The following is a 25,446-nucleotide window of genomic DNA, read 5'->3' on the forward strand; positions in this document are numbered from 1 at the left end:
TAGGCCGTCTCCCCTGGGCAGACCCTACCTTCCTGCCACAGGTGTGTTTACTGGTTCTCAGAGGACCCCATGTCAGACATCTGGGCAGTGGGGCTGGCCCTGAAGAAGGTGCCAGAGAAAGTTGCCTCTGTTTCTCTTAACCACAGGCTCCTGCCTTCCGCCTGCCGGAGGGCACCAGGGTTTGCCGACTCCCGTCCAGGGTGATGGCTGCGGGCTCTAAGCCTCAGCCTGAGCTGGAACAGGACGGAAGTCCCCGCAAGACAGCTGTTCGGTGGGGCCACAGGATTAAATGCTAGTGCCCAGGGCCCTGGGAGCTTGACCGGCTCTGACACTCAGCAGAGCCTCCTAGGCCCACCCTCAAGCTGCTGTGAGGTTCTCAAGGGTGGCAGTGGAGGCTGGGCCCTCCCCCTGCAGGAACATGGCCAAGGGAAGGAGCCTGCTGGGCTTGGCTGGTGCCTAGAAGCTTCTGGCAGCAAGACCCTCTGGATGGGCAACTGAGACACAGCAGGCACTCTATTCAGGGCCCAGGAAATCTGGTTGTTGAGATCCTGGGAGGGGTTTTGGGGAATTTCTGTGCTAGGTCTAAGGCGCACCCAGAACATGGGGGTGGGGATGCCAGGGTCCCCTGGCCCCCTAACCCAAGTGCTGTTGGCCGTCTGTGACTTTGTTGGGCTGTGAGAGCCCACACTCCAGGAACCCCCCACGCCCAGGCTGAATGGCTGTCATTTGAATGGCTCTTCCTCCCCCTGGGCAGTGAGGGTCATGTCCACCCCTAAGCAGCTTCAGGCATGAGACAAGGGAGTCCCACAAAACCAGGCCAACCGTTAGGACCTTCTTGTTGTTCTGCAAAGACCTTTACTGGACGGTTCCTTCCAGACTGGAAGACACACACCCGCAGGCAATGCACGGGCATGCTCCAGGTTAGCCACACCTCACAGGGAGGAACTCTGGGCAAGACTCTGCCGGCCCCTGGTGAGCACAGCGGGCGGGTGGGCTCCAGCGCCCTCACTTCTCCAGAGGTGCGTAATTGAGCAGCTTCTCGATCAGGTCCACGTGGGCCAGCAGCATGCGACGGCAGCAGTAGCGCTTCAGGCCAAGTGCATCCAGAGCGTCCCTGCGGGCAAGGACAGCAGGCCGTGCTCTGTTCATCCAGGCTCTTCCGGGCAGATGGAGGGCCCTGCCCAGGCTCGGGCAAGCCACACTCGGCTGCCGTGGGATGGTTCCAGCTCGGCTCCACAAGGCAGGGAGGGAGACTCCAGGAGCACCGCCCCACCCCCCGTCTCTGTCTCATTTCTCAAGCCAGTTAGAGTTGTCAATTTTGCCAAGGACTGAGCCCCAGTCACCCTGAACACTGCTCCGGAGGTGGTAGGTTGGGACAGAGCAGGCCAGGTTGGGAGGTCCCTGACGGTGGTATGCTTGCAAGGGGGTCCTGTGCAGGCTACCAGCCACTCACTCACACTCTGGACATTGGAACAGACTCATTAGTACCCGGCATGAGCACTCAGCCCATCCCGGGCCTCCGCATTCATCCAAAACATTCAAACCCCAGGCCCCAGGGGGTTTGAATGTGGTCAGGACAGGGGACTGTCCACACAGGAGCCAAGAGTCAGACTGTAGTGGCAACAGGGATTCAGACAATATTGTGGTGGCAACTGCAGTGTTAAGGAGCGAAGCCAGAAAAGAGCCCCCGCCGCCCAGCACAGCGTGATACACATGGCTATGTGGCCAGGAAGCTTGTTCTATATCCCCAAGGGGCAAATGGTTTTGCCAGGACACGGGGGTGGGTCTACCGGCAGAGAGAGGAGAGAGAGCAGGAGGACAGGGAGGAAGCTGACGACTTAGGTGCCATGACTTGCCAGGGGATACCTAGAAGTCCCCAAGATACCGGCGGCTTGACACCCAACTCCCCTCCTCTCCCCGAACTGCAAGGAGGGGGTGGGGGTGGGGGCGGTGGCAAGGCTCCAGTGAGAACACATCAGTGGAGCAGGGTTGGGAGAGAGCCTAGGGAATGAAAGCTCCCGAAGAGTCACCTATGTGGATACAAATGCCCGCTCTCACCCCGCCAGGACCCGGGACCCCGTCCCGCCGTTCCCTCGCCCCCGCGCCTAGCAGCAGCCCACCCGCAGACCGGGACCCCTGACCTCGTCCTCCGCCCCTTGTCCGCACGCGTCACAGATCGGGACCCCTCGACCCCAGAGCCCCACCCCCCGCCCTTCAGTCCCGCAGGCCGGGACCCCTCGACCCCCGTTCCCCACGCCCCCACCCGGCCCGGCGCCTCACCCCTCGGTGTACTCGGCCTGCAGCAGCCCCAGGTAGGCCTCCCACTTGTTGCCGACGATCTTCCCGCAGGTGAAGCAGCGCACGGGTATGATCATGGCGGCGGCAGCTCAGCGCTCGCTCGGTCTGATGTCGCCGCGCTTCCGCCGCGGAGCCAGCCCCGCTTAGGGCGCGTCCATCGCCGGGGGGGAGCCCAGCCCCGCCCCCAGCCGCCCCCCAGCCCGCCCCGCCGGCCCCGGTGCCGTCGGCGTCCGCTTCCCCCCGTGCCGAGTTCCATTCGCGTGGACCGGGGGTTCCGGGGCCCGCGCGGCCGCGGCAGGAGCAGGCGGACCCCCCCCCGGCCTTCTCTTTGGTACATCCCGACCTACGGCGTCCCTAGAGGGCCTTAAAGGCCCCGACGGCGGCCGTTCGCCTTCCTCGTGTCCGCATGACTGACAGCTGCGCGCCGGGCGGACCGCGCGCAGGTACCGAGTCCGCGCGCGGGGGACGAGGCCAGGGTCCCGCCCCCCGCAGCCCCCCCAGCCGGGTCCGGGAGCCGAGTTGAGCTGAACCCGCGCGGAGTTGGAGCCCCGAGCCTAGCCGCAGCAACAAGTGGCGGGCCGGGGGCGCGGCGACCCGCGCGGCGGGGGTGGGGTGGGGTGGGACACGGGGGGCAGAGAGGAGCCGGCCGGTGGGCGGCGGGGACCTGCCGCGGCGGGCGGACACGTACGGGCTTTCCCGCCGCCCCTCCCCGCCTGGAGCCGCTGCCCGCGCGCGCCCGGGGGTCTCTGTGGCAGAGTTTGGCGGTCCCATCCTCAGCCGTGGCCTGGCCCGCTCGTCCGCACCGTGTCGGTCCCGGCCCGGCAGTAGCCTGTAGCCCCGACGGCGGGAGGGCGCGGCGGACTCAGCGGCAGTTCCTCTCCCCCCAGCGCTGCAGCGATCCGCTTCGGCCCGCGTCCCCCCTCCCTTCCTCCCGAAGAAGGGTCTGGGGGTGGGGTGCGGAATGGGTCTGCACCCAACTTGGGCCAGGCAGTGCTGGGTAGCCTCTGATCTGGGGACGTCGGGCCTCTGAGGACTCGGGAGAGGGGGGAGGCTGGAGAAGGGTGGGTGGTCCGGGAGGGCGTCGTGGAAGAGGTGCCTTTTGAGCTGAACTCGAAGATTTCACGGGGGTGAGCCTGAGTGTGTGTAAGGGAGTGGACTGATCCTGGCAAAGGGAACCCTTGGACGGAGGCCTGGAGGCTATACCTGCGCGACAGCTCAAGGCCACAGGTTTGTGCTAGGGCCAGAGGTGGAGCTAGGGGTGAAGGGGCAGGAGCCACAGAGGATTTAGAGGAAGGTCTAGCTGTGTCTCTGGAAATGGGGTGGGTGACGTGAGCTCCTTGATCTTGGTGTGGGAGATGGGGAAGAGCAGTGTACGGTGAGAGGCAGGGAAGGCTCCCTGGAGGAGGTAAACTTTTGGGCTGTGGGGGATGGATGTGTTACAGAGTGGCACCTGTGACGTAGGTGTGTATGGGGAGGGGCTTGTCAGGGTCCCTGGCCTGGGGCCTCTGGATCTCCGGTAGGGGCATCAGCTAACTCTCCTCTCATGGGTGGGTGATGGATTCTGGTCTTAGTTGAGGGGCAGGAAGACGCAGGGTCCCCTGAGGCCTGGGTGGGGCTGGCCAGAGCTGCTGCCTGCCTGGCGTCTGTGCCCCCACCTTTGCCTGGGTCCTGGATAGTCTGCCCAGTGCATTTGTCATCCCGTACGCGGCCACGTGCGGAGCCACGAGTGAGGCCACTTCCCTTCCCAGCTGCCCCCCCCCCCCCCCGCTACTGGACGCACATCCTGTCCCTGGACAGAGGGGCAGGATTGGGGACCTTGAGTTACAGTGGCCTGGGGGCAGACCCAGGCTCAGCTGCAGAGGCTGCTGGCAACTGTGGAGGTGAGGGACACAGGGGAGGGGATCCAGGCTTCAACTGGGTGGACCTTGGGGAGCTGGTGGGGGTGGAAGGCTTCCTGGAGGAGGAGCCCAGGGCCTGCCCCACCCATGCTCCTACCCAGATCAGTTGTTTACTCTGAAAGAGTGAGGGGAATGAGCCTCCCGCCCTGATCCTGGCTGGAGCCAAGTTGACATTCCTGGAATTCTGAGAGCTGTGTGTAGTTTTGGGGGCGGTGGTGGCCTCCTCTTCCCGGGCTCCTCCCTCCAGCTCTCTGACTTCCGAGGAGAGGAGAGGCCACGGGGAGCATCATGGCTGCCCCACCTTAGCCTGTGTGCCCTCAACATAGGTGTTCACGGAGGCCCCTTCGGGCGTTTGATCCTGTCGTCTGTCTCTACTCTGCCTTGGCTCAGCCCTGACCAGGGGACACTGGGGAGACTCAGAGGTCAGCCCTGCCCCCTGTCCCCTGCCTCTGTCGTGGGTGACCACGTTCCTCTGTGTGTGTGTGCCATGGGCCAGGCTCTCTTCAGAGAGGGCAGGAGGGAGCCATGGGGGCCTAGGGCACTGGTGGGAGGTGGGGGGACCTCGCTTCTCTCGGTGTGCAGTGTCAGCACAGATGTGGCCCAGGCCTCCGGCCAGAGAGAGTGCCAATTTCTTGAGAATGGGGCATCCTATCCCCAGTGGTGGGAGGCATAGGGAGGGAGGAAGGGAGGGCTGTGCTCACATGTGGTTGGGAACCCGTGAGCCACATTTCCTGCTAGAAGAGGGTCACTGCAGGGCACGGAGGGGACAAGGAGAGATCAGCGGCTGAAGTTTTTGCTGCTGAGAGGCTCTGGCCTGGAGCATTGCCCTGTCAACAGGCCAGCCGCAGGGCCAGCTTGGCCTGGGAGTCAGCTGGTCCTGAAATCAGTTTCTCCATCTGTAAAGTGGGTGGAACCAGAAGCTGCCCAGCTGGAGGGTCAAAATCCTGACCTTGCAGGCCTGGCCCCTGGCCCCTCTTGTTTGGGTGGATGTGTGCTCATACAGGGGTGCGCAGGGCGGGGTGGGGTCCGTGAACATACATGCTCCGATGCCTCCCCAGGGCCAGGCGGGTCGCTTGCCTGCTGTACCCACACTAGCCCTTGGCCCTGGGGTCGCAGGGGTCGTGAGTGGTGCCATTTGTAGGTGTGCTTGAGGCTGGATTGGCCTTAAGCTGACGACCGCCCCCCCTCTGGACGAGCCTGTCTGCCAGCTGGGCTGCCTGGGCCCGACTGGGACTCCCTGAGGGTCCTGCTCCATCTGGGCCTTGGTGGCTGGGAGCAGGGGTGGGCACACACTTGGTTACCAGAGGCAGGAGGCCCCCAGCGCCTGTGGGAGGTGGAAAGGTGTCCTCCGCCCTGGGTCCTAATTGTGTCCCCTCCACCACCACCTCCAGCAGACCTGACGGTCAGGGGGAGGGGGAGAGGAGCAGAGGTGTGGGGGGAAGACCTGAGGTTGGGGTTGGCCTTGCTGGGCCCAGGAGAGCCTGGAGGCCCCTTGGTGGCCTCTTCACAGGGACTCCTCCCCCGGAGCGGGTGTCTCCAAGCCCCGGAGGCGGCTGCAGTTGGGGGGTGGGGGGGGGTGGCCTTGCCTGGGCTCCGTGTGGGGAGGGTGTGCAGGGTGGGGGCCCGGGTGGGCGTCGGGCCTGCCGGGCTGGGTCAGCAGCTGGACGGCTGCCAGCACAGGACTGTTTGTGTTGGCCTCCGGGCTCCTCCAAGCTGCCTCCGAGCCTGCTCGGCCGGGGGGCCCCCGGGCAGGCCTCGGCTCTGCTCTCCCCGCCGATCTGCCTCTGCTGGGGCTCTGCTGCCCGGCCAGGCCCCTGCTGCCTCTCAGCTTCTGGGGCTCAGGGTGGGCCACGCCACTGGCCCTCCCCCGCCCCCCATCTCTGTTTCGGCTTTTGGGCTCGTTCCTCTTTGAGTGGGACTTTGGTCTGGCCAGGTAGGTGCCCACGGCCTTCTCATGGCTTAGGTTCACTTGCCCTGCAGAGTCGAGAAGACCCAGCCCAGGATCACCGGTGTGTTTGTCTTGGGGCTCTCCCTCCGCCCTGTCCCTGCTGCGGGTTCTGCTCTGGGGGATGTGGGCGTGCAGACCCTGCATGCAAAGGAAGCCCAGAGCAGGGAATGGGGAGGGAGGCTTCCTGGAGGAGGAGGCTGGGCCTGCAGAGAGACGGAGACAGCTCCGGTCCTGGTCCTGTTCAACCCCTGTGACCTGCCCCAACCACAGGGTTCTGCCTAGGCTGTCCTAGGTGGGAGTGGGGGGCTCTGGACTCATGGAGGACACTGTGGGGGCCAGAAGGGCTAGAGGTCATTCATGGAGGGTCCCGGGCTGCCTTGGGGGCGAGGGCTGGGAGTGTGGCTGCGCAGTGGTCTCATCCAGCCTCAGCTTTGTGTTGGCTGTGGGACTTCCTCACGTAGGGGCCCCAGGAGGGTTGGGGGGGCTGCTGGTGGATCTGCCCTTTAGGCCCTGCCCAGGAGGCCCTTCTGTACCCCCCACCCCCACCCCTCCCGGTTCCCAGGTCTTGGGGTGGGGGCATGGTAGGGTATGATACATGCGTTTTAGCTTCTAGAATGTTGCTGTGGGCTTTGGGCCCCACGGCCCCTGGGTGGGGGGGGCTCATCACGGAAAGTGGATGAGGTGTGCCCCCACCCCCCCCCCCATTGCCCTTGCTGCTTCACCGGGCCTGAAACCCCTCCGTGGACGCTTCATTCCTGGGCACGGGGACTGCTGAGGGGCTGGGAATTGGTCTGCTCGTCGGCCCCAGGCACAGGTCTGGTGGACTGGCGGGCAGTGGGTGGCCCACGGAGGATGGGCGTGAGGGAGTGGATGGCCGCCATGGTGCCGTCCCCCCTTGGCCTGCCGAGAGGACCACCTGCCCCACCCCCAGGCTGCAAGGAGCACCTGGTCTGAGGAGGGAGAATTGGGGGGCCTGGCTGGGATGCCCTCAGAACCGCCCCTCCCCACCCCGTGTGACCTTGGAGTCCCCTTCTCAAAACCCTGGCTGGTGGGGGAGGACAGGACCCTCCCGTGAGTGCCGATGGCAGATGAGCGGGCCTGGTGAGTCACCCCCAGCTGGCTCTGTGGGGAGAGAGTGAGGCTGGTGGCTCAGGGAAGGAACGGGCGGGGTGCAGAGCGTCTCGGGGGAAGCGGACCCCGAAGGCTGACCTCAAGGGGGTGGGACAGCACGACATGGCCCGTGTTGTGCTTGAGTTCCTGCTTCTGAACACGTGTGTTCTCCGCGCATGGCCCCCGCACGTGCTGTGTGTGTGTGCAAGCCTGCGTCTCAGGACGAGCGACCCAAGGTCGGGAGCAAAGCCCTATTTGACACCCACCCCCGGCTGGTCCCCTGAGTCTGGCAGTGCGCCCCCGCCCCCTAGCTGCTCTCGCCTGCCCCTGCAGGGACCTGGTCCTGAGTGGAGGGTTGCTCTTAACCCCCCAAGAGCCTGTCCCGTTTCGGGGAGCCCCCACGGAGGGCGCTGTGTGGCCTCCATCGTGCCCACCTTTCTTTCCACAGGGCTCCCGCCCGCCTTGGCTGTATTGACCGCAGGCCGACCTGCCGGCTCACTTTCAGGAGAATCAAGCACCACCCGGCTTCTTCTCTGTGGCAAGCTCAGGTATGTCACAGCCCGGCTGAGCAGTAGGGGTGCGGACCTGGGCTGCCTCGTGGTTTCACCCACTCCTGGCCTGGGGGCCTGGCCAGCAGGATGCTCTCCGGGTCCTTAGAGTCTGAGCCAGCCAGATGCCGTCTCCTGAATGTGTCTCATTGGGGCCCCGCCTGCTGGAGGAAGGGGACTCCTCTGGGGAGAGGCTGGACTTCGGGGACAGGGTCCCCCCTACCTGGCTTCAGCCCTGATGCATGCGTGTCCTCATTCCAACTGGCCCCAAGACCCTTGGCTGAGTTTTCCAATGTCGTTTCAGACGGACTCTCGTCACCTGGGGGGGAGTGGGTGTAGGGTTTTGTAGATGGGATGTTGTGGGGGACGTTGGGACGGTGACAGCTGAGTGAGATAGTGAGATAGAGCTGGGTGCTGGGGCCCAGTGGGGGAACCCAGGCTGTGCCCCGTCTGCCCCCTGCCCTGCCCCGCTCCAGCGTGATGGGGGGGGGTGGTAGAGAGGGGACCCCAGGGCTCCATGGGGAGTCCCACCCCCCCCCCCAGCTGTGGCCAAGGCCACTTCCGCATCCTTGGAAGCCTGGCCCAGGGAGCCAGGCTGAAGGAAGGCTCCGGCCCTCAGGCCCTGTCCCCACACATCTCTGGCCCCAGCCTCCTTGGGGACAAAGCTGACAGGTTGGCAGCAGATTTATTTCGGCCCCTGGAGGTCTGACTGTGCTTCCCTGAGTTGTCTGGCCGTGGTGTGCAGGGGTGATGCATGGGTGGGGGGAGGTGGTATCTGTGTGGGGCATGTAGGGTGAGGTGGAGTCATGCCCGGGTCCTCCCTTGGCCCACCTGCACCCACAAGTGCATTCTGAACACCCAGTCTCACATGTGGGCCTCCCTGAGTGCCCACCCTTGGCCTGGGCTGTGGAGCTGGCTGACTTGGGCCAAGGGGGCACGGGGGTCTCCAGGCTCATCGGCTGCCACTTGTTCCCTGGTTTCTGTAGGGCCTGGGGCCCTCCACCACCTGCTTCTCCACTGGGACCCTGGCACGTCACTGCTGTGTCCCTTTCGTGGGGCCCAGACATGCCAAAGAACTCTGGGAAAAGAAAAGGGTAGAGGGGCCATGGGAAACCCTGGGTGGGCCAGCAGCGTGAGACAGGCAGAGACTCTGGGACTGTCCTGTCCCCACTCCCTGCCAGCGCCAGCTCTGCTCTGGGGGCAGAGCTGCGGTTCTCGGAAGAGTCGTCAGGGGGCAGCAGAGGGTTCATGCTTGGGGGCCTCAGGGCCCAGCAGGGCTGCCAGAGGGCACTTGGCCTGCAGCCCTCCAGACAGCCCTGCTCTGGCTGCTGCACAGGCCCCCAGACCCGCTGTCTCCCGCACCACTCAGTCTCTAATTTGTCACCTTGTCAGTGTCACTCCCCACCCCCTCCCCTGCACCCTTGCTCCTACTTTCCCCTTCCCTTCTCTCCTGACTCCTCCTCCTTCCCCTGTCTCTCCCACCCCCTCCTCTCTCTCCCCTCTGCTACTTGACTCTCAGGGACCTTGAGCCAGCCCTTCCCTCTTTGGACTTCAGAGTCTGGGACCGTCCCGTTGGGGGGGGACACTGCCAGTGGACTCCCATGGCGACCTGGTAGGCCTTGACTGCAGCCCTGAGCCCAAGGTGTAGGACCCACATCCCCCAGGCCCCCAGAGCCTTGAGAGGCGGGGGCTCAGCTCTCCTTTGGCCTCCGGGGTGCAGGCCCAGGGTCAGATAGGGAGGAGGCATCAGGCTTACATGCTGATGCGTCCCCCCCCCCAAACACCAGGGGGTCCCAGAGACCATGCTGCCCCCAGCAGTGGGGTGAGCCGTGGGGGCGCAGCTGGGGGGGGACAACTGTCCCCATCTGCCATTGGGGGTGTGTGTATGCACCTGTAGACAGTTCCTGGTATGCGTGTCTGTACACGAGCACGTGGCACATCCAGAGTGACAGGCTAGTGTGCACAGCAGCAGTGCAAGGGGCACTAGTGCACGTTCCAGCGTGTGTATGTAAGTCACCCAGGGAATCTGCGAGCTTGGCTCGGGCCCACGTCTGCGTGCGAGTGTGGATGTGTCCGGGAGGTGCAGGGTCTGACTTCCAGGCCAGGTTGGTGCACGATGAGCTGTGAGGCCCCTTCAACAATGACCAGTAATGCCAAGACAGTGGCGCCAGGGCATCAAAGCAGTGAGGGGCTCTACGTGGCTGCGTGTGAACTACGGCAGGGAAGCCGAGGGCCAGGGCAGGGGGTCTGCCCTCAGCAGCCCTGCCAGCACACCCTGGCTGAGTTGAAGGAGCAAAGGGCCGCGGAAGTGGGGATCCGCGCCTGTTTTCAGGTGCCCGGTGATCACCCACACCCTCTTGTGTGTTCCGCCCCTCTCTGTAAGTCTGAAAGCCTCCCCACGGGTCTGGCCGAGTAACCTGCCCTCCTGGGCACCCTTCCCACTTGCCCTCCCTCGTCCCAGCCCCTCTGAGGGGCTCGTCCTTTAAGCTGCAGTCCTGCCTCCTGCCCCAGCAAGATTCCCCCCCCCCCCCCCCCCCCCCGCCCAGGTTGGGTACCCCAGGCTGATTCCGGTGCCCACAGACGCGTCTCCCCATCCAGGCTGTGAGCCGCCCGGGTTTTGGGGTCCCCGCGCGGCCGTCACCAGCCCGGGCTGGAGGTGAGGGATGCTGCTTGGAGAAAGCACACCCCAGGGCGTGCTCGGGGCTACATTGTAAGGCGCTCTCTCGCTGTGGGAATCAAAGTCGAAGCCGCCCCAGGTCACCACCAGAAAGCAACTGGGCCATCCCTTCATTTGCATAGCGCTGTGGTAACTCGAGCGCGGTCGGGGGTCTCCAGGCCCGGCGTGGGGGGGGGGGGAGGGGAGGAGCAGAGCGGTCGCGGCGGAAGGCTGGGGGCCTCGTTCCCGGGGCTGAGCGCTGCCTGGGCCGTGGCCTTCGGCCCCCTCCAAGGCTGCCCCTGCCCTACGAGAGCATCTTCCTCTCGAGCCCGGGGACCCGGAGAGCCAGGGGCGCCGGCGCGGGCGGAGCGGCCGGGGCCGGGGGCGGGGCGGGGTCGTCGCCCCGGGAATGCGATTGGCGGGCGCCCGCGGAGCAGTAGGATTGGCGGGGCGGGGCGGCCTGGAGGGGGGCGGAGGGGAGCGAGGGGAGGGGTCCGCGGGGCGGGGCGGCGAGGGGGGAGGGGGCGCGGGCGAGGCGGGCCGGCGGGGAGGGGAGGGGTCCTCGGGGGGCGGGGCCGGCGCGGATTGGCGGGGCGCGGGGCGCGGGGCGGGGGCCGGGGCTGCGGCGCGCGGACCGGGCAGGTGTCCGGGGCCGCCGCCGGGGCGGAGAGGAGCTGCGCGCCCGGCTGCCGGGGCGGGGGGCCGGGGCGGGGGGCGCGGGGCGCTGAACCCGGCGGCGGCCCTGGCGCCATGCGCCGCTCGAGCACGGACGAGTCCACCTACCGGCGCAGCCCGTCGCCGGAGGGCAAGGAGCCGGGCTTCGCGCGCGGCGGCCCCTTCCGGCGCTACAGCAGCCTGTGCGGGCACGGCGGGGACGGCGGCCCCTTCTTCGGCCTGCACGCCAACCCCGGCCCCAGGGCGGCCCCGGCGCGCTGCGCGTCGCCCAAGGGCAGCAAGTACGTGTTCTTCTACCTGGACCTCTCCTTCGTCTTCCTCCTAGAGCTGAAGCGTTGCAGCATGGCGCGCGGCTGCCTCCAGGGCGTCAAGTTCCTCATGTTCGCCTTCAACCTGCTCTTCTGGGTGAGTGGCGGCGGGCCCGGGGCGCCCGGGGCTGCGGCGCCGGCCCGGCCCGACTCTCAGCACGGTCCAGAGTCGCTGCTCCGGCAGGGATGGGGGGCGAGGCTCCAGGACGCAGACGGGCGGGGCGGGGTGGTGGCGGTGGCGTGCCCGGGGTCGCTGCTCCAGCGGGGGGCCCGGTGGACCGGCCCTTGGGGCGCGCTTCCGGTACCGCGGGGCTGTGGCCGAGGCTCTGCCCGCGTCCTCTCCCCCTCTTTCTGGGGCCGGACGTGTCCCGCACCTGCGCCCGCCTGCGCCGGGGTTCGCGTGCTGGTCGTGGCCGGCAGTGCGCTGGAGCTCCGGCGCTCCCCCTCCCTCCCCTCCCCATCTCTCCCTCCGCGCCGCCAGCCGGCGTCCTTTCTTCGACCCCCCTCGCCCTCCCAGTGGAGTAACCCACCAGGCCTAAGGACTGTGGTCGCCGAGGGGCTGTTGGGGGCCCGGTGGTCCCCCCCAAGTCTCTGCAGGTGCTGTGGGAAGGGAGAGGGGGTGTGTGCGCATGGGTGAGTTCCCTGGCTGGGGCTGACTCTGAACAGGATGCTGGGCCACCCACCGTGAGTGCTGGGGAGGTGTCTGGCCTCCCTGCTGGCTCTTCCTCCCACGCGGTGTGCATGTGTGTGGGCTGGTGCCCAGAACTTTTGCTGAATGGGTTGGGTTTGCTCAGACGGGATGTGTGGGCCCAGGGTCAGAGGCGATGGTGCCACAGGGTGGCCCTTTCCTCCTCCAGAGGAGAGTAGGCACGATGATGGAGTTGACAAAATTGCCACCCGGCCCCAGCCCCATAATGGTTGGGAGCATGGTGGGTTCTGGCTGTGACAGGTGTCCCACCCGACCAGGCTGGGGTCCCCTGGCTGGGCTACCCGAGGCTTGGTGGAGGGAGGATGCCAAGGTCACTCTCTGCTCCATGGTGAATTCTTGAGCCAGCCCTCCTTCCCACAGCTAGGAGGAAGGGGGTGTGGCGGTTAGCTGCAGCCTGGACCCCACGAGGCGAGGCGGCTGTCCTGCACACGCTCATTTGCACGCAGTCCCGTTAAGGCCAAATGCCCAGAATCCCGGGTCCGTCTTTCTTCACCTCCCTTCCATCCTGGGCTGTAGTTTTCTCTTCCCAGCTTGTGGAGGGGGGCCATCAGGGGTCGCTGGGCCATCAGGGGCAGCCAGCCCGGGCTGCATTCGGGGTGAGACCCAAGGCTCCGGGCCCAGATGCCCGCTTCGGGGTGGCCGCCCCGAGGGCTTGCTCTCTCTCTACAAGGGGATCCTGGGAGGGATGAGGCCCAGGTCTGGGGTGAAGTACCCCTGAGGCCAGCAGCCAGGAAGGGGGTGTTGGCGGCGGGAGCTTGGGCCCAGGCGTGTGGAGGGGCGAACATCTTGGTGCGGGATGTTGACCAGCTGCAGCGGGCGCCCGTGTGGAGTGGCTGGCAGGGTCAGCACGTCCAGGGCAACCTGATGGGAGATACCGCAGGTGACCAGATCTGACCGTGGTGACCGTGTAGTTGGTGGACTGACTGGAGGGAGCGGCGGTGGGGGGTGGGATGGGGGACAGAGATAGTCTGGTCCCGGGAGGTAGGCAAGACTTGGCTTTGTCCCTGGTCTGCCATTCTCGGTGGTCTGAGAGCTGCCCACCCTAACGGGTCCCCAGGCAGAGCTGTGTCTGCCCTGTGAACCCTAAAGGAGGGACCGTACTGGCTGCAGGACAGACATGCTTCGCCAGTCCCTGCCATGGATGACGTCCTCAACCTGGAAACGAGTAAATCAGAAGCCCCTTTGGGACCCCCTCCTGGGCTGGAAAATCCAATTCCCTTTTATTATACAATTATAGCTCCCTGCCCAGCAAACTGGGCCCCTGCTGCTGGCATGTGCCCCTCCCTGTGCCAGCGTGGTGCCCAGACAGGGTCTGAGACCAGTGGGTCAGGAAGGGCATCCGGGCCTGCCCACAGTGCACAGGAAGCACCCAAGGTGAGGCGTGGTGAGAAGTCAGGAGTCTGGGTCCCTGTGAAGGTGCCACGCAAGTGCAGGTGGCCAGAGGCTACAGCACCACTTCCCCGGGACCCCAGCCCCTTGGCTACCTGGGGGTGCTGGCCCCTCAGCCCATTTCCCACGGTCACTGGGAGACCAGGGGACGGACCACACCGGCACCCACTGGAGCTCACTGTAAGATCAGGGCCCAGGTAGTGGGAGGGGCGTCCCCGGGGCAGGACCTCAAGATGCTCACCTGTGCCAGTCCTGACCTCACCCTGCAGAGCCCCACCGGTGCTCTGAGGATGGGGAAGGGGCTGGCTCGGGAGACGCTTGACCTAAGCGTTTTACTTAAGACCTAAGACCCTTTTTTACTTAAGACTCTTGTTCATGTGCCGGGTTTGACGGTGCTCCTTCGGGTCTGGGCGGGCAGGACTGAGGCCTCCAGCCTTGGGTCCTTGCAGGGCAGGAAAGAGTCACCTCTTGTCTGTCCTGGTCCTGTGTAGCCTGCCTGGGTCATTGGCTTGTCTCAGGGAAGGAAACAGGCCTGCTTAATTGTCACCAGTGCCTGGAGCTGGGGTGCCCTGGGATGGGGGAGCTGGGAAGGCACAGGTGACACTCGCAGGGGAGGAACAGAGGTGCTGGGGGTGGCGGCTCCCGTCCTGCCTCCCCGCGGCAGATGAGGCCTTCCTAGGGCACAGGGAGCTCTTCTGAGATGTGCACAGAGTCCCTAAAATGGGGCCAGGGAGCAGGTGGGGTGTGCAGCCCCTAGGCGGCCCCTGGGGAGTTCAGGCCTCCACCATGACAGAGGTAGAGGTGGAGGCCGCAGGGGGTGGGCGAGAGGAAAGTGGTCCTTGGCTCTTCCCTGCCTGGGTCAGAGTGCTCAGGGCTACCCCCAGGGGGCAGTCCCTGTAGCCCAGGTGGTCCTGGGGGTGGACCTGGGGGGAGGCAGGGCTGAGCTCAGCAAGGTAAGGTTGCTTCTGTGTCCCCCCACAGCCAGGGCCCGCGCCCGGGCCTCAGCCTTGTGACCTAACTCCTCCCCAGTTTGGATCAGCCAAGCTGAGGGCCCCTGCTCTCCACACCTCCCCTACTTCTGAGCTGCTCCCTGCTCTCCTCTCCCTGCACTTGTGCTCAGGGGCCCTCTGCGTGGCTGGGGTGGGGGTCGGAGCCCTGCCTGCCGTCTCCTGCTGCCCAGGATGCACTTTGTCCACTGGCACCACGTGTGGGCCCCTGAGTTTTCCTCTTTGATGAGCCGCGGGTGACGTCCAAGTGGGTGGCGCGGTCTGCTGTCACTGGCCTTTGGGCAAGGCCCCTAAGGCTGCTGGAGGAGGGGACCCATGGTGGCAAGGGCTCTGCAGAGCTGGGGGCCGTGACCTTCTCCCAGTCCTCCCTACAGCTGGGGGAACAGGCATGCCGCGGGGACCTGCTTGAGGTCACAGTCCTCAGACCCTGTGCCTCCTCTTGGCTCTGGCCTCCTGGTGGTGCTGGGGGCATCCTCGTATCCTGGCTTCTGTTTCTTTCTGCGACAGGGCTGGGCAGGGGTGTCCCGCTGCCTGCGGGCTGCAAGTAGGGGTAGGTGGGCAGTCTTGTGATGGGCGGAGGGAGGGCAGGTAGATTCTGGGATGGGAGCAGGTGCTGGGGGTGGGGGTGCTTGACTGCCCTGGTCAAGTCAAGGGTCAGGACGCTCTCATCCTTCAGGCCAGATGCTGGCTGATGGGACAGACGAGGACCCTGGGGCCCGGCAGGTGCCAGTTCTCTGGGCCCAGCCCCCTAGACCAAGCCCTTGCTCCCACGGTGGGGACAGTAGGCACGCGCTCTAAGCGGCAGCAATCCGTTTCTGAACAGAGGCCCTGACGCCGGAGGCCCCATGTGCCTGTTGGGGAGCTGGCGGCTCCCCTGATAGCTTTGGGGGAGCTGGGGGGGCCCTGCCTGCCCCACCGGGGGGTCCAGGCAGCTGCAGCTCTGTGCTAGGTGCTTGTTGGGCCCGTCCACCCAAGTGACCCGGACGGGCTCTGTGAGTGTCCCTGGAGTCCAGCTGCTGGGAGGGAGGGCCAGGGACAGAACCTTCTACGTGTAAGGCAGGGGTGGAGTGGGCTCTGTCTGGGGCAGAGATGTGGCCTCAGCCATTAAGGGCTGGGGCGGGTCTTAGAGGTCAGGAGGCCCATGCAGCAGCCAGGGGGGCTGTGTCCTTGTTGCACCGGCCATCTGCAGCCCTGGTCCCGTCTTTCTACCTGCGGTGGGGCGCCTCCCACCCCCCCAGCCCCGTCCCCGCTGCCCCAGGTACCTGGCAATGGCCTCTCCCTCCCCTCCCCGCCCTGCAAGCAGTGTTGCTGTGGTTCTTTTTTTTTTTTTTTTATTGAATTTTATTAATATATTTTAAAAATTTTATTTAATTTTTTTTGAGAGAGAAACAGAGACAGCGTGAGCAGGGGAGGGGCAGAGAGAAAGAATCCCCAGCAGGCTCTGTGCTGTCAGCACAGAGCCGGACTCAGGGCCTGAACCCGTGAAACCCCGAGGTTGTGACCTGAGCCAAAACCAAGAGTCGGACGCCTAACTGCCTGGGCCACCCAGGCGCCCCTTAATATGTTTTCTAAAGATTCTTTTTAAACAATTTATCTATTTTGAGAGAGAGAGAGGGAGAGAGAGAGAGAATCCCAAGCAGGATCCACACTGTCAGCACAGAGCCCGACGTGGGGCTTGAACTCAACAGTGAGATCGTGACCTGAGCCGAAATCGAGAGTCAGGACGCTTAACCGGCGGAGCCATCCAGGCGCCCCCTGAATTTATTTTTAAGTAATCTCTACACCCCACGTGGGGCTCGAAGTCACAGCCCCGACTGAGGTCAAGAGTCCCACGCTCCACCGACCGAGCCCGCCGGGCGCCCCCCCCGGCTGCTGTGGGTCTTACCTGGCCCCTGGAGACCCTTTTGAGGCCCAGTGAGCAACTCCTCACCTTGGACCTCGCCGAAGCCTCCGGCCAGGGCTGTTCTGCTCCCCGGCCCAACCCCTCCTCTTTGGACAGTGGCTTCAGGGGGTCCCCGGGTGGTGGGGCTGTCCCCTGATGGTCCGGGGCAGGGGGCTGCCGCGGCTGGGGGTGAGCCAACGGGGCTGGTGATGGTGCCGGGAGCTTGCCAGCGGTTAAGAAAATTAACTGCAGGCAATTGTGTAGATTTTAAGCGAGCGGCCTGCTGAGTTTTCACCCAGATAACAATCTCCAGCCAAGGTAGGGAGCGCGTCTGTGAGCCCGGAAGGTACCCCAGGCCACGTCACCCAGTGTCCCTGATCCCCGGCCTTGGGCAGCTGCAGACCTGGTCTCCAGCACGGCGGGCAAAGGTTGCCATTCCTGAACTTCGTGCAGACGGGGTCCCCTCCTGGCGGCTCTTGGCCCGGAGTGGCAGAACACCTCGCCGTGCCCAGGCCCCCCCAAGGCCATGCCGGCTGCCAGGCGAGGGGCTTCCAGGCACAGCGTGGCCCCTGTGGGCGCCCAGCCCTCTGCTGTGTTCCGAGGACGCGGCCAGCTGTCCTGCCATCTGCTGGCCGGAGGGGCAGTGGCAGAGGGCCTCCTGACACCTGCCCCTTCATGGGCCTGGAGGGGGCGGCATCGCTGACCATGTGGTCCCTGTGCCCCACCCCTGGGCCAACCTGAAACATGCAGACGAGGGAGGGGACCGCAGGACGGGGAGCATAAGCCAGGGACCGGGCTGGGGCCGGTGACAGGTGAGGACACGAGGCAAGGCATGTGCTCGGGGTGCATGGGAGGCAGTCAGGGAGGCCACGACTGACCGTGGGGCTGGGCTCCTGCTTCAGGCCTCATGGGCTCTGCTCCCGGGACCCAGCTGGGCTGGGGAGGAGGGTCCAGCCAGTGCCCCGGGCAGTGAGCGCGGCTGGACATCTGCAGGGTCGCGGTGGGGTCCTGGCCTCCCGGCGACCGCAGCCCCACTTACCCCGTGTTTGATGTTCTGCGTCCGAGTCTAACAGGGGCTTGTTTCTTCCTGCGCTCAGAGGCTGTAATTTTCCTGCCAAAATGTTTTAAAAGCTGCGTATGCAGAAACATTTTCAAAATTACAGATAATTTTATTAACTACGTGTATGCATTCTGTTAGTGTGTGCGTCTGAGTTTTTGGTGACTGGTCTGCATGAACACGGAGGGCCTTGGAGCTTATGGGGTTGACAGGTCGTAGGGCAGCACGTCTGTGAGATGAGCCTGTGTGGCAGTGATGGTGAGGGTATCCGTGTGTGTGACAGTGACGGTGAGGGGTGACCGTGACAGTGATGTGTGACAGTGACGGTGAGGGTGTCTAACTGTGTGTGTGACAGTGACGGCGAGGGTGTCTGTGACAGCATGGGGTGACATGGTGACAGTGTGGGCTGTGTGTGTCACCGTGTGGATCTCCCCTGCCATCTCAGGGTGGACAGGTGGGGACGTTTTGTGGTGTTGATTAAGGAAATCTGTTTCCAGCAGGGCTGGGGACTCTGGGGACCTGGGCCGCCCCTCCCTCACAGGCGCCTGCCCGCGATGTCCTCCCCATGCCCTTCCACGTGTCCCCATGGGGTGAGGGCGCTCAGATGGGCTCATTTTCCTGCTGACGGAGCCGTCCGCCGATGTCCTTGAAGGCAGACAGTCGGGCTGTGAAGCACAGGGAACAGTTCTGTCCTCTGCCTGGGGACCTGCCGCACGGGACTGCCCGCCGTCCTGGGGGCTCAGCTCAGAGATGTGACTCCCCCAAAGTGGGGGACAAGCTGGTGTGAGGCCTGGAGATGGCAGCCATCACTGTGTCCCCCTCCAGGGGGAGGTGGCCCGCCCTCACGCCCTCCCTGACCTGGGCCCCTCCCCAGTCACCTTACTCGGTGGCCCCAGCTTCAACCCTCCCCTGGGGCTTTGGGGATCCCAGAGGCCGTGGGGACGAGGTGTTGGCTGTCCCAACAGGTATGGGGGAGGGGCTTGGCTCCGCTTCTCACCTGTAGGTGGGGCGGGAGGCGGGCCAGGGCCTGTCCGGCTGCTTCTGTGCCCCGTGGCGCCGAGTGGTGCCCTTCGCAGGCGGGCGTGGGGTGCCCAGAGGCGCTGGGTGTCCCCTCTGCGGCCCTGCCTGAGGCCAGCACCATGGCTGGGGGCCTGTCTGCATCCCGCATGGAAGTCACACCCATCCTGCAGGTGTGGGCACACATGTGTTCCCATAGAGCCAGCAGACCCTGTCCTGCTCTGGAGCTGTGCCCCGCCCCCCAGGCAGCTGGGTCCTCACATGGGGCACACATCCAGGCCTAGGGAGCCCCTCCTCTGGGCGGGTCCCCCGGCTGCCCTCCCACCTCTGAGCCTCCCCTGACCCCCTGGCCTCTGGCACCTGGTCATGGCCCCAGGTTTGGTTACGGCACAGAGGTGGCCTCCCAGGTGCAAACCCTGGCCATAGGCAGAGGTCACCGTCCATGGTGGGCAGGTCAGCCCCTGCACCAGGGTCCCCCGAACCTGGTAGGTACCCGGCAGCACAGCCCCCCCCCCGCCCCGTGCACCTTGCCTGAGCTGCAGACCCCCACCCTTACTCTGGGAGGGGCTCAAACAAGCAGGATGACCTCAGACCAGAAGCAGGAGCCCCAGCTTCCTGGATGCTGTCCCGAGCCAGCAGCATTCAGAGCAGGGGTCGTTTACAATTTCTAGACAGAAGTTCTCGCTTCTGTCAAAGGTGCCAAGAGGGGCGGGGAGGGGGTGGTGCAGAACCCCGCGTGTTCACCCTGTGCTGACTGGCTCCCCCCCCCCGATGGTGGTGGCCATTTCAGCTGGGGGGCTGTCCTGCCCCACTCGGCCCGAGGTGAGGCCCAGAGGGATCCCCGCATAATCACAGTCTCCCGCCAGCTTGGCTTACTGCATGGTGTGCGCAGTCCCCAGGGAGTCGTGGAGACCCTGGGGCAGGCTGACCTGCTGGTGGGGGAAGGGGCGAGCCAGCACACTTGGGGTTAGGCCTCTCGGGCAGGGGTCTCAGAGCCCGTGGGGTCTGCTGTGTCACGGGGTCCCGGCGAGGCTCGGGGAGGCGCTGTGTGCAGGTAGTCCCGGCTCCCCCTGGCTCTGCCTCCGACCGACAGGGCAGGTGGCTCATTTCCCAGCCTCAGTTTACTTGTCTGGGAAATGGGGTGGAATCTGGCCATCTGGGCTCAGGAAGCTCGTGCGGGGTGTGCAGGGCTTGTGGTAGCCCTGGGTGGATGCCGTATACCCTGGGGTCTGCGACCCAGCCTGTCCTGGGCATTTAGGGTGATTTTAGAGGGACGTCATGCCCAGGAGTGTGCTGGGGGCTGAGGCCGTGTGGGCCTGGCCAGATGGTGAGGAGGCTGGCCTTTCCCAGAGCCTGGGAAAGCCTTGGGTCCCCAAGCGGTCTCATTGAAGCCCAGGTTTTGGGGTCTAGGTGCTGGTCAGTGTTAGTGGGGCTAACCGCCTCCAGCCTGCACCCTGGAACACATTCTCCCATCCCATTCTGAGACCACCCAGGGCCCTAGCCCCAGCGTCTGAGGGGTGGGGGCCGGAGCCCGGGGCCCCCTAGCCAGCCCTGGCCCACCTTGCTCTCCTGTCACCATGCGAGGCCGAGGGCCCTCTCCCGACTCTTCACTCTGCCTTCTCCTCCTTCCTGTCGTTTTGTTTTTGTAATAAGAGCAATGATGACATTCAGTAAAAGCTCCAGTGGTTGAGAGGGGCGGCCAGGGTCAGGATCGGGCTCCCTGCTGCACTCTGGTGCTGGCCTCCATGTGGGGGCCCGAGGGGTGCTTTGGCGCTCACACTTAGAAGGGACAGCTGGGGACACCAGAGGGGCCCGTGGGGAGGTGGTTTTAGGACCAGGGGAGCGTGGGGTCCGGCAGGGTCTGCAGGGATGGCCTCCCTGACTATCCAGGTCCGGAGAGGCTGTGGGGGCAGAGGGGGGTGCCTCCTGGAGGGGTGGTGTTCGGGGGAGCCCAGGGGCCCCCTGCCCAGGCTGCCTCACCAGGGTCATTGGGACAGGGTATCCCCAGCGCCACAGGTGGGGGATCTTGGGGTCCGTATCACTGATGCCGTGGGTTGGGGGTGTGTTGAGGGGGGAACGGCTGGGTGCTGGGATGACACCGGGAGGGGTGGCTGGTCCTGGGAGGTCAGCAGGGTGGGCGAGGGTGTGCAGGGCCCCTCGGGTGTCGCTCTGGGTAGTGTGGGGCACACAGACGTCGGCCTCACCGCCCTCTCCCCTGTCCCGGCGGTGCCAGCTGGGGGGCTGCGGCATCCTCGGGGTTGGCATCTGGCTGGCTGCCACGCAGGGGAACTTTGCTACCCTGTCCTCCTCCTTCCCGTCCCTGTCGGCTGCCAACCTGCTCATCGTGACCGGCACCTTCGTCATGGCCATCGGCTTCGTGGGCTGCATCGGGGCCATCAAGGAGAACAAGTGCCTGCTGCTCACCGTGAGTGCCCCTGACACCGTGGCCCGTGGCAGCCCCTTGACAAGACAGACGCACGCGGGTGCAGCCTGTACCGGGCCTGTTTCCTATGAGAACACCCTTCCTGGGACTCCCTGGCCCTGCACCCTCAGCTGAGAGGCTCGCGGTCCCCACCTCTGCCTCGGAGGCCCATTTACAGGCAGGCTGCGTCTCCCCTCCGTCGTCGGGAACATTAATCACAGATAACGGAGGCGGAGAAGGATCCCCGGGCCGGGCTCCTCACCTATTAATATGTCTGGCCAAGGCCTCGGGCAGCCTCAAGTCCTAAATCACACGCTCATCGATCTTGTCTGAGGAGCCCTTGCCCAGGGTGGGGCCTCAGAGGGCGCAGCTCCCCCAGGTGTTCAGTGTGTCCAGATGCTCCCATCAAGGCTTGGGGCCCCTCTGGTCCCTTGGAGCAGCAGGTGGGGGTGTGGCTGCGTCCCCAGCTGCCCTGGGGCAGGAAGCCGTGGTGTGTGTGGGGCCCTGACCTCAGCCTTCCCCACAGGGTGACTTGGGAGTTCAGGGCCCGGGGCCTTCTGGGGGCAGGGTGGGCCCGGAGTCCTGAGCCCACACCGAGGAGAGGCCAGATCGGGGACCCCAGGAGAGGACAGGGCCTGCTCCGCATGGTCCCACCTCCTGGCCCCGTCCCTGTCTGCAGGAAAGGCACGGCGGACAAAGGATGCCTCTGCTGCTCGGCTGGCCTGGGGCCTCTGTGGCCAAGGTCAGGGCTGTGCCTCAGGGGGTGCTTCAGTGGGGGACCGCCACCCAGTGGGCAAGCTTTGTGCAGTCAGGTGGGGCCGCTTCTTGAGAAGCGTGACCCTGGGCTCAGGGCCATTGCATTCGGACACCCCCTCCCCAGGGCCCCCCTAGGCATCGCCCCACCCACCCGCCCACCACAGGGACACAGGCACGTGGCACAGGTGCCTGCTTGCAGGTGTGAGGTTGTGCTCCTGAGCAAGACCAGAGGCCCCCCCCTCCACCCCCAGCCGGAGGGGAGGGTTCCGAGGCGGGTGTGGCAGCATCAGGGGACATGCTGGTCTCCGGGAGCCGACACCGGCTGGGGCTCCCCCCAGCACTGGGGCATCTGAGGTTCGCAGCCCCACCCTCGGAAGGCTCCAGGGGCCGGGGCGCAGCCAGGGGCCGAGGGGGCCAAGTCGCTGGGGCCTGTCTCCCCCCGCAGTTCTTTGTGCTGCTGCTGCTGGTGTTCCTGCTGGAGGCCACCATCACCATCCTCTTCTTCGCCTACACTGACAAGGTCGGCCACCTCCTCCCTCCCTCTGTCCTCACCACCCAGCAAGGGCCATGGCACCGTGGGTGACGGGTACAGGCGGGGCTGACAGTGGCAGTCACAAGCCCTGTGCCCGGCGCGGACGCTCTGTATGGACAGGCAGCGGTCCCGGGCATCCCACCCACTGGGGACTCAGCTTTAAGCACAGCTGCCAGAGGCCAGGCCTGGAGGGGACTCCAGGACTCCCTGGAGGCTCCGGGAGTGGGTGGCAGGGGAGCCGTGCTGAGCTCCTACTGTCCTCAGCGCCATGCTTGTTGGGTGGGAAAATCTCCTGCCTCCATTTACTTGCTTAATCATTTATTTACGTTACTGAGGGCTCTTTTGCGTGTTTCACACTCTGGGTTATACTCTAGGCCTTACTTTGCTCACATGTGGGCACCTCTGCCCCTTGGGAGCTCGCCTCTGGCTCCTGTGTCCCTCTGGCGGCCTCCCCTCAGTGCACTTGCTGGTGGGCACTTCCTTCCTTCCTGGCGTCTCCTGCCCCGGGCCCGGGACCAGCCGTTTCTCCGGGAGCCCCGGCTCCTTCCCTGGAGGATGGTCCTGGGAGCCACGTTCTGGGGCTGGCGTGCTCCTTGTCACTCTGGGCCTCTCGGCCGACAGTCGGAGCCACGTGTGCAAACGACCCGTGTGTACAGACGGCTCTCGGGTTTCTGCACCTGTCTGTCGGTATCCGGACCTTGAGCGGACACCGGTTCGTGCTGGTGTGTCTCACTCTGGTCCAGACCACAGAGTTCACCCCAGGGGGCAGGGGCAAAGTCCCCGGCACAGGGACGGGGCTTCTGGCAGGAGAGGACTCCAAGGGGGGGGGGGGAAGCACAGGGCACCTGCAGGGTCTGGATGAGGGAGGCAGGGCTGGCCGTGGGGGTGGCCCTGCTGACCCCGCTGCACCTGCAGATCGACAGGTACGCCCAGCGAGACCTTAAGAAGGGTCTGCACCTGTATGGCACCCCAGGAAACGTGGGCCTCACTAATGCCTGGAGCATCATCCAGACCGATGTGAGTCTGGGGAGTGGGGTGGGGTGTGCCAGGTCGGGTGAGGGGGACAGGGACCACCTGCCTCCCCAGCCCTCCTAGCGCCTGCCCCTCTGCAGTTCCGCTGCTGCGGGGTCTCCAACTACACCGACTGGTTCGAGGTCTATAATGCCACCCGTGTGCCCGACTCCTGCTGCCTGGAGTTCAGTGACAGCTGTGGACTCCACGCACCTGGCACCTGGTGGAAGGCGGTGAGTGCCTGCATCGCCCCTCCCTCCTGTCCTGGCCCCGGGACCTGGGGGTGGAGGGCTGATCTTGAAGCCCCTGTGACGCCCTCTCTTCCTCCAGCCGTGTTACGAGACCGTGAAGATGTGGCTCCAGGAGAACCTCCTGGCTGTGGGTATCTTCGGGCTGTGCACGGCACTGGTACAGGTACGCTGGGTGCCCAGACCCACCCCGGCCTCCAACCTAGCACCCCAGCTCGTCAGCACCCGGGTTCAGGCTCCCTGAGCCCACACGGCTGATGGGGGATGCTCAGGGACCAGTCCCTGGGGAGGTGACCTTTGACATCTCAGGCACAGGCAGGCCAGCCTTGTTCTGCGGTCCTAGGCCTGCCCGGTGGCTGTGGTGGGTGGGAGTCATGGGACTGCCCAGTGCAGAGTGGGGGTGGTCTTCCCGGCCCCCGGGGAAGTCCTGAGTGAAATGGATGTGAAAAAGCCGCCAGCGGAACCCACGGGAGCCAAGCTGAGGGAGAGGCAGGTCCCGGGGCCGAGCCCCAGGAAGCCCTGTCTGCCTGTGGTGGGCGGGCCCTGCGATGGCTCGCGGATGTGGCCGGGATGGGCCTGACTGCCAGGGCTGGGGGGCACCCCCAGAGAAGTGGGGTGCAGGCCATCCGGGAAGCTGGGGGGTAGGTCCGTGCCTCTGGCTTCCTGGAGTCCTGCCCAGCCCCCCTTCATGTCCCACAGATCCTGGGTCTGACCTTCGCCATGACCATGTACTGCCAGGTGGTGAAGGCTGATACCTACTGTGCGTAGGCTCCGCTCCTGCCACCCCCGCCCCCCACCTCGCTGCCGAAGGGTGTAGCCCACCTGCCTCTCCCTGCTGCAGGACTCAGCACCATCCTGGGCACAGGGAACGGGACCCTCAGCTAGCCCCGTGAGCACCGCGCTGCAGCAGGGCAGCAGGCGCGGGGCTGGGGGTGGGAGGGGCTTCTGGCGCTTCTCGGATCCGTGTGTCCTGCAGAGCAGTGTTTTCCCCCAGGGCTGGGGCCATTCGCGGGGTGTGGGGGGGGGGGGGTTGAAGGGCCGCCCGCTGGTCCTGGTGCTCGTGGCGGACAGCCCCGCCAACCACATTCCACAGCGGAGCCAGGGCGGGCTCTGGGATGTCTTAATAAAGCGCGTGGACAGCAGCCGCCCCCCTGTGTCTGTTGCTGCTGTGACCCCTGGAGGGGGTGCTGTGCCCAGACAGTCCCTGTGCGGCCGTGGCCCCCCACCAAGTGCCCAGAGTGCAGTTCCCGGACGCGCACGGGTGCAGCCACCAAACTCCACGAGATCAGATGCACAAAGTGGCACAGTGGCGCCTCGGAACGGCCCTGTGCCTCCCTGACCCACTCTCGGCTCTTCCAGTCCTGTCCCCTGCCGCGGGGAGGCCCCTCCATCTAGCCCCAGAGCCTTGCCTGCCCCCCGGGGGTCTGACGCTGTGAACTTTGCCCCTTAACTGTTATCTGTACGGGGGCCATCAGGAGCCGGGCAAGGATCCCTGGGCCCAGCCAGAGGGGCAGCTGGTCTCCTGGAGGGGCCCCTGAATCTGTTTCCAGCCCTCACTCCTGCTGGCTCCAGGGTGCTGCCCTCTGCCTGCTCCTCCCAGGGACGCCCCCGAGTGTCACTGTTCTTGTGTGGTGGACACACTGCTGACCCGCAGCCAAACGCTGACCACGGCCACAGACACAACCCAGACTGCCGAGTCCTCCCTCCCCCCGTCTCCCAACCTGTCCTCACTCCACGGAAACCACCAGTGAACCTACCACCAGAACCAACATGAGCCCGTCATCTCTGGGCACACGGTTAACCCACCGGCAGCAAACTCCCGGAGTGCCAACAGAAACAGCCCACGTCCAGCAGGGCGGTCCCCATCTGACCCCGTGTTCCCAGGAGCCCTCGGGCTGTTCCCCGAGCTCGCCCCCGCCCCCCGTCCAAGTATGTGACCAGACACACCTGTCCCACTGCCAGGTGGCTCCTACGG

At 65.5% G+C, this 25,446-nt stretch overlaps 2 protein-coding genes across 6 annotated transcripts; one reads left to right on the forward strand and one right to left on the reverse strand.

The window, feature by feature from the left end:
- Positions 1 to 832: 832 nt before the first annotated feature.
- On the reverse strand, positions 833 to 2,453 carry POLR2L (RNA polymerase II, I and III subunit L). The gene is made up of 2 exons (XM_027051426.2): positions 2,281 to 2,453; positions 833 to 1,114 (listed from the first exon to the last, which is right to left on the reverse strand). Exons 1-2 carry the CDS (start codon positions 2,373 to 2,375, stop codon positions 1,006 to 1,008), a joined length of 204 nt encoding a protein of 67 aa, XP_026907227.1. The 5' UTR covers positions 2,376 to 2,453; the 3' UTR covers positions 833 to 1,005.
- Positions 2,454 to 2,569: 116 nt separating this feature from the next.
- TSPAN4 (tetraspanin 4) lies at positions 2,570 to 24,495 on the forward strand. 5 transcript variants are annotated; one of them, XM_027051421.2, is made up of 9 exons: positions 2,584 to 2,741; positions 7,703 to 7,802; positions 11,459 to 11,538; positions 20,736 to 20,927; positions 22,126 to 22,200; positions 23,128 to 23,229; positions 23,325 to 23,456; positions 23,554 to 23,637; positions 24,171 to 24,493. In XM_027051421.2, the coding sequence occupies exons 3-9, from the start codon at positions 11,476 to 11,478 to the stop codon at positions 24,237 to 24,239; spliced, it is 717 nt and encodes a 238-aa protein (XP_026907222.1). In that variant the 5' UTR covers positions 2,584 to 2,741; positions 7,703 to 7,802; positions 11,459 to 11,475; the 3' UTR covers positions 24,240 to 24,493. The 5 variants fall into 5 exon arrangements, with proteins under 5 accessions (XP_053058694.1, XP_026907222.1, XP_026907225.1 ...); XM_027051424.2 differs by lacking the exon at positions 2,584 to 2,741 and adding an exon at positions 3,398 to 3,525; XM_027051422.2 differs by lacking the exon at positions 2,584 to 2,741 and adding an exon at positions 4,035 to 4,178.
- Positions 24,496 to 25,446: the final 951 nt, after the last annotated feature.

Source organism: Acinonyx jubatus, chromosome D1 (assembly GCF_027475565.1).
Source record: "Acinonyx jubatus isolate Ajub_Pintada_27869175 chromosome D1, VMU_Ajub_asm_v1.0, whole genome shotgun sequence".
NCBI classification, from domain to species: Eukaryota; Metazoa; Chordata; class Mammalia; order Carnivora; family Felidae; genus Acinonyx; species Acinonyx jubatus.

What these genes read in the sequence shown, in the direction of transcription:
- POLR2L (XM_027051426.2), bottom strand. Translation starts at nt 2,375, where the DNA reads ATGATCATACCCGTGCGCTGCTTCACCTGCGGGAAGATCGTCGGCAAC. An exon ending in CAGGCCGAGTACACCGAGGG is followed by an intron (nt 1,115 to 2,280) that starts GTGAGGCGCCGG and finishes CCTTGCCCGCAG; the next exon opens with GGACGCTCTGGATGCACTTG.
- TSPAN4 (XM_027051421.2), top strand. Translation starts at nt 11,476, where the DNA reads ATGGCGCGCGGCTGCCTCCAGGGCGTCAAGTTCCTCATGTTCGCCTTC. An exon ending in TCTTCGCCTACACTGACAAG is followed by an intron (nt 22,201 to 23,127) that starts GTCGGCCACCTC and finishes CTGCACCTGCAG; the next exon opens with ATCGACAGGTACGCCCAGCG. An exon ending in GGAGCATCATCCAGACCGAT is followed by an intron (nt 23,230 to 23,324) that starts GTGAGTCTGGGG and finishes GCCCCTCTGCAG; the next exon opens with TTCCGCTGCTGCGGGGTCTC.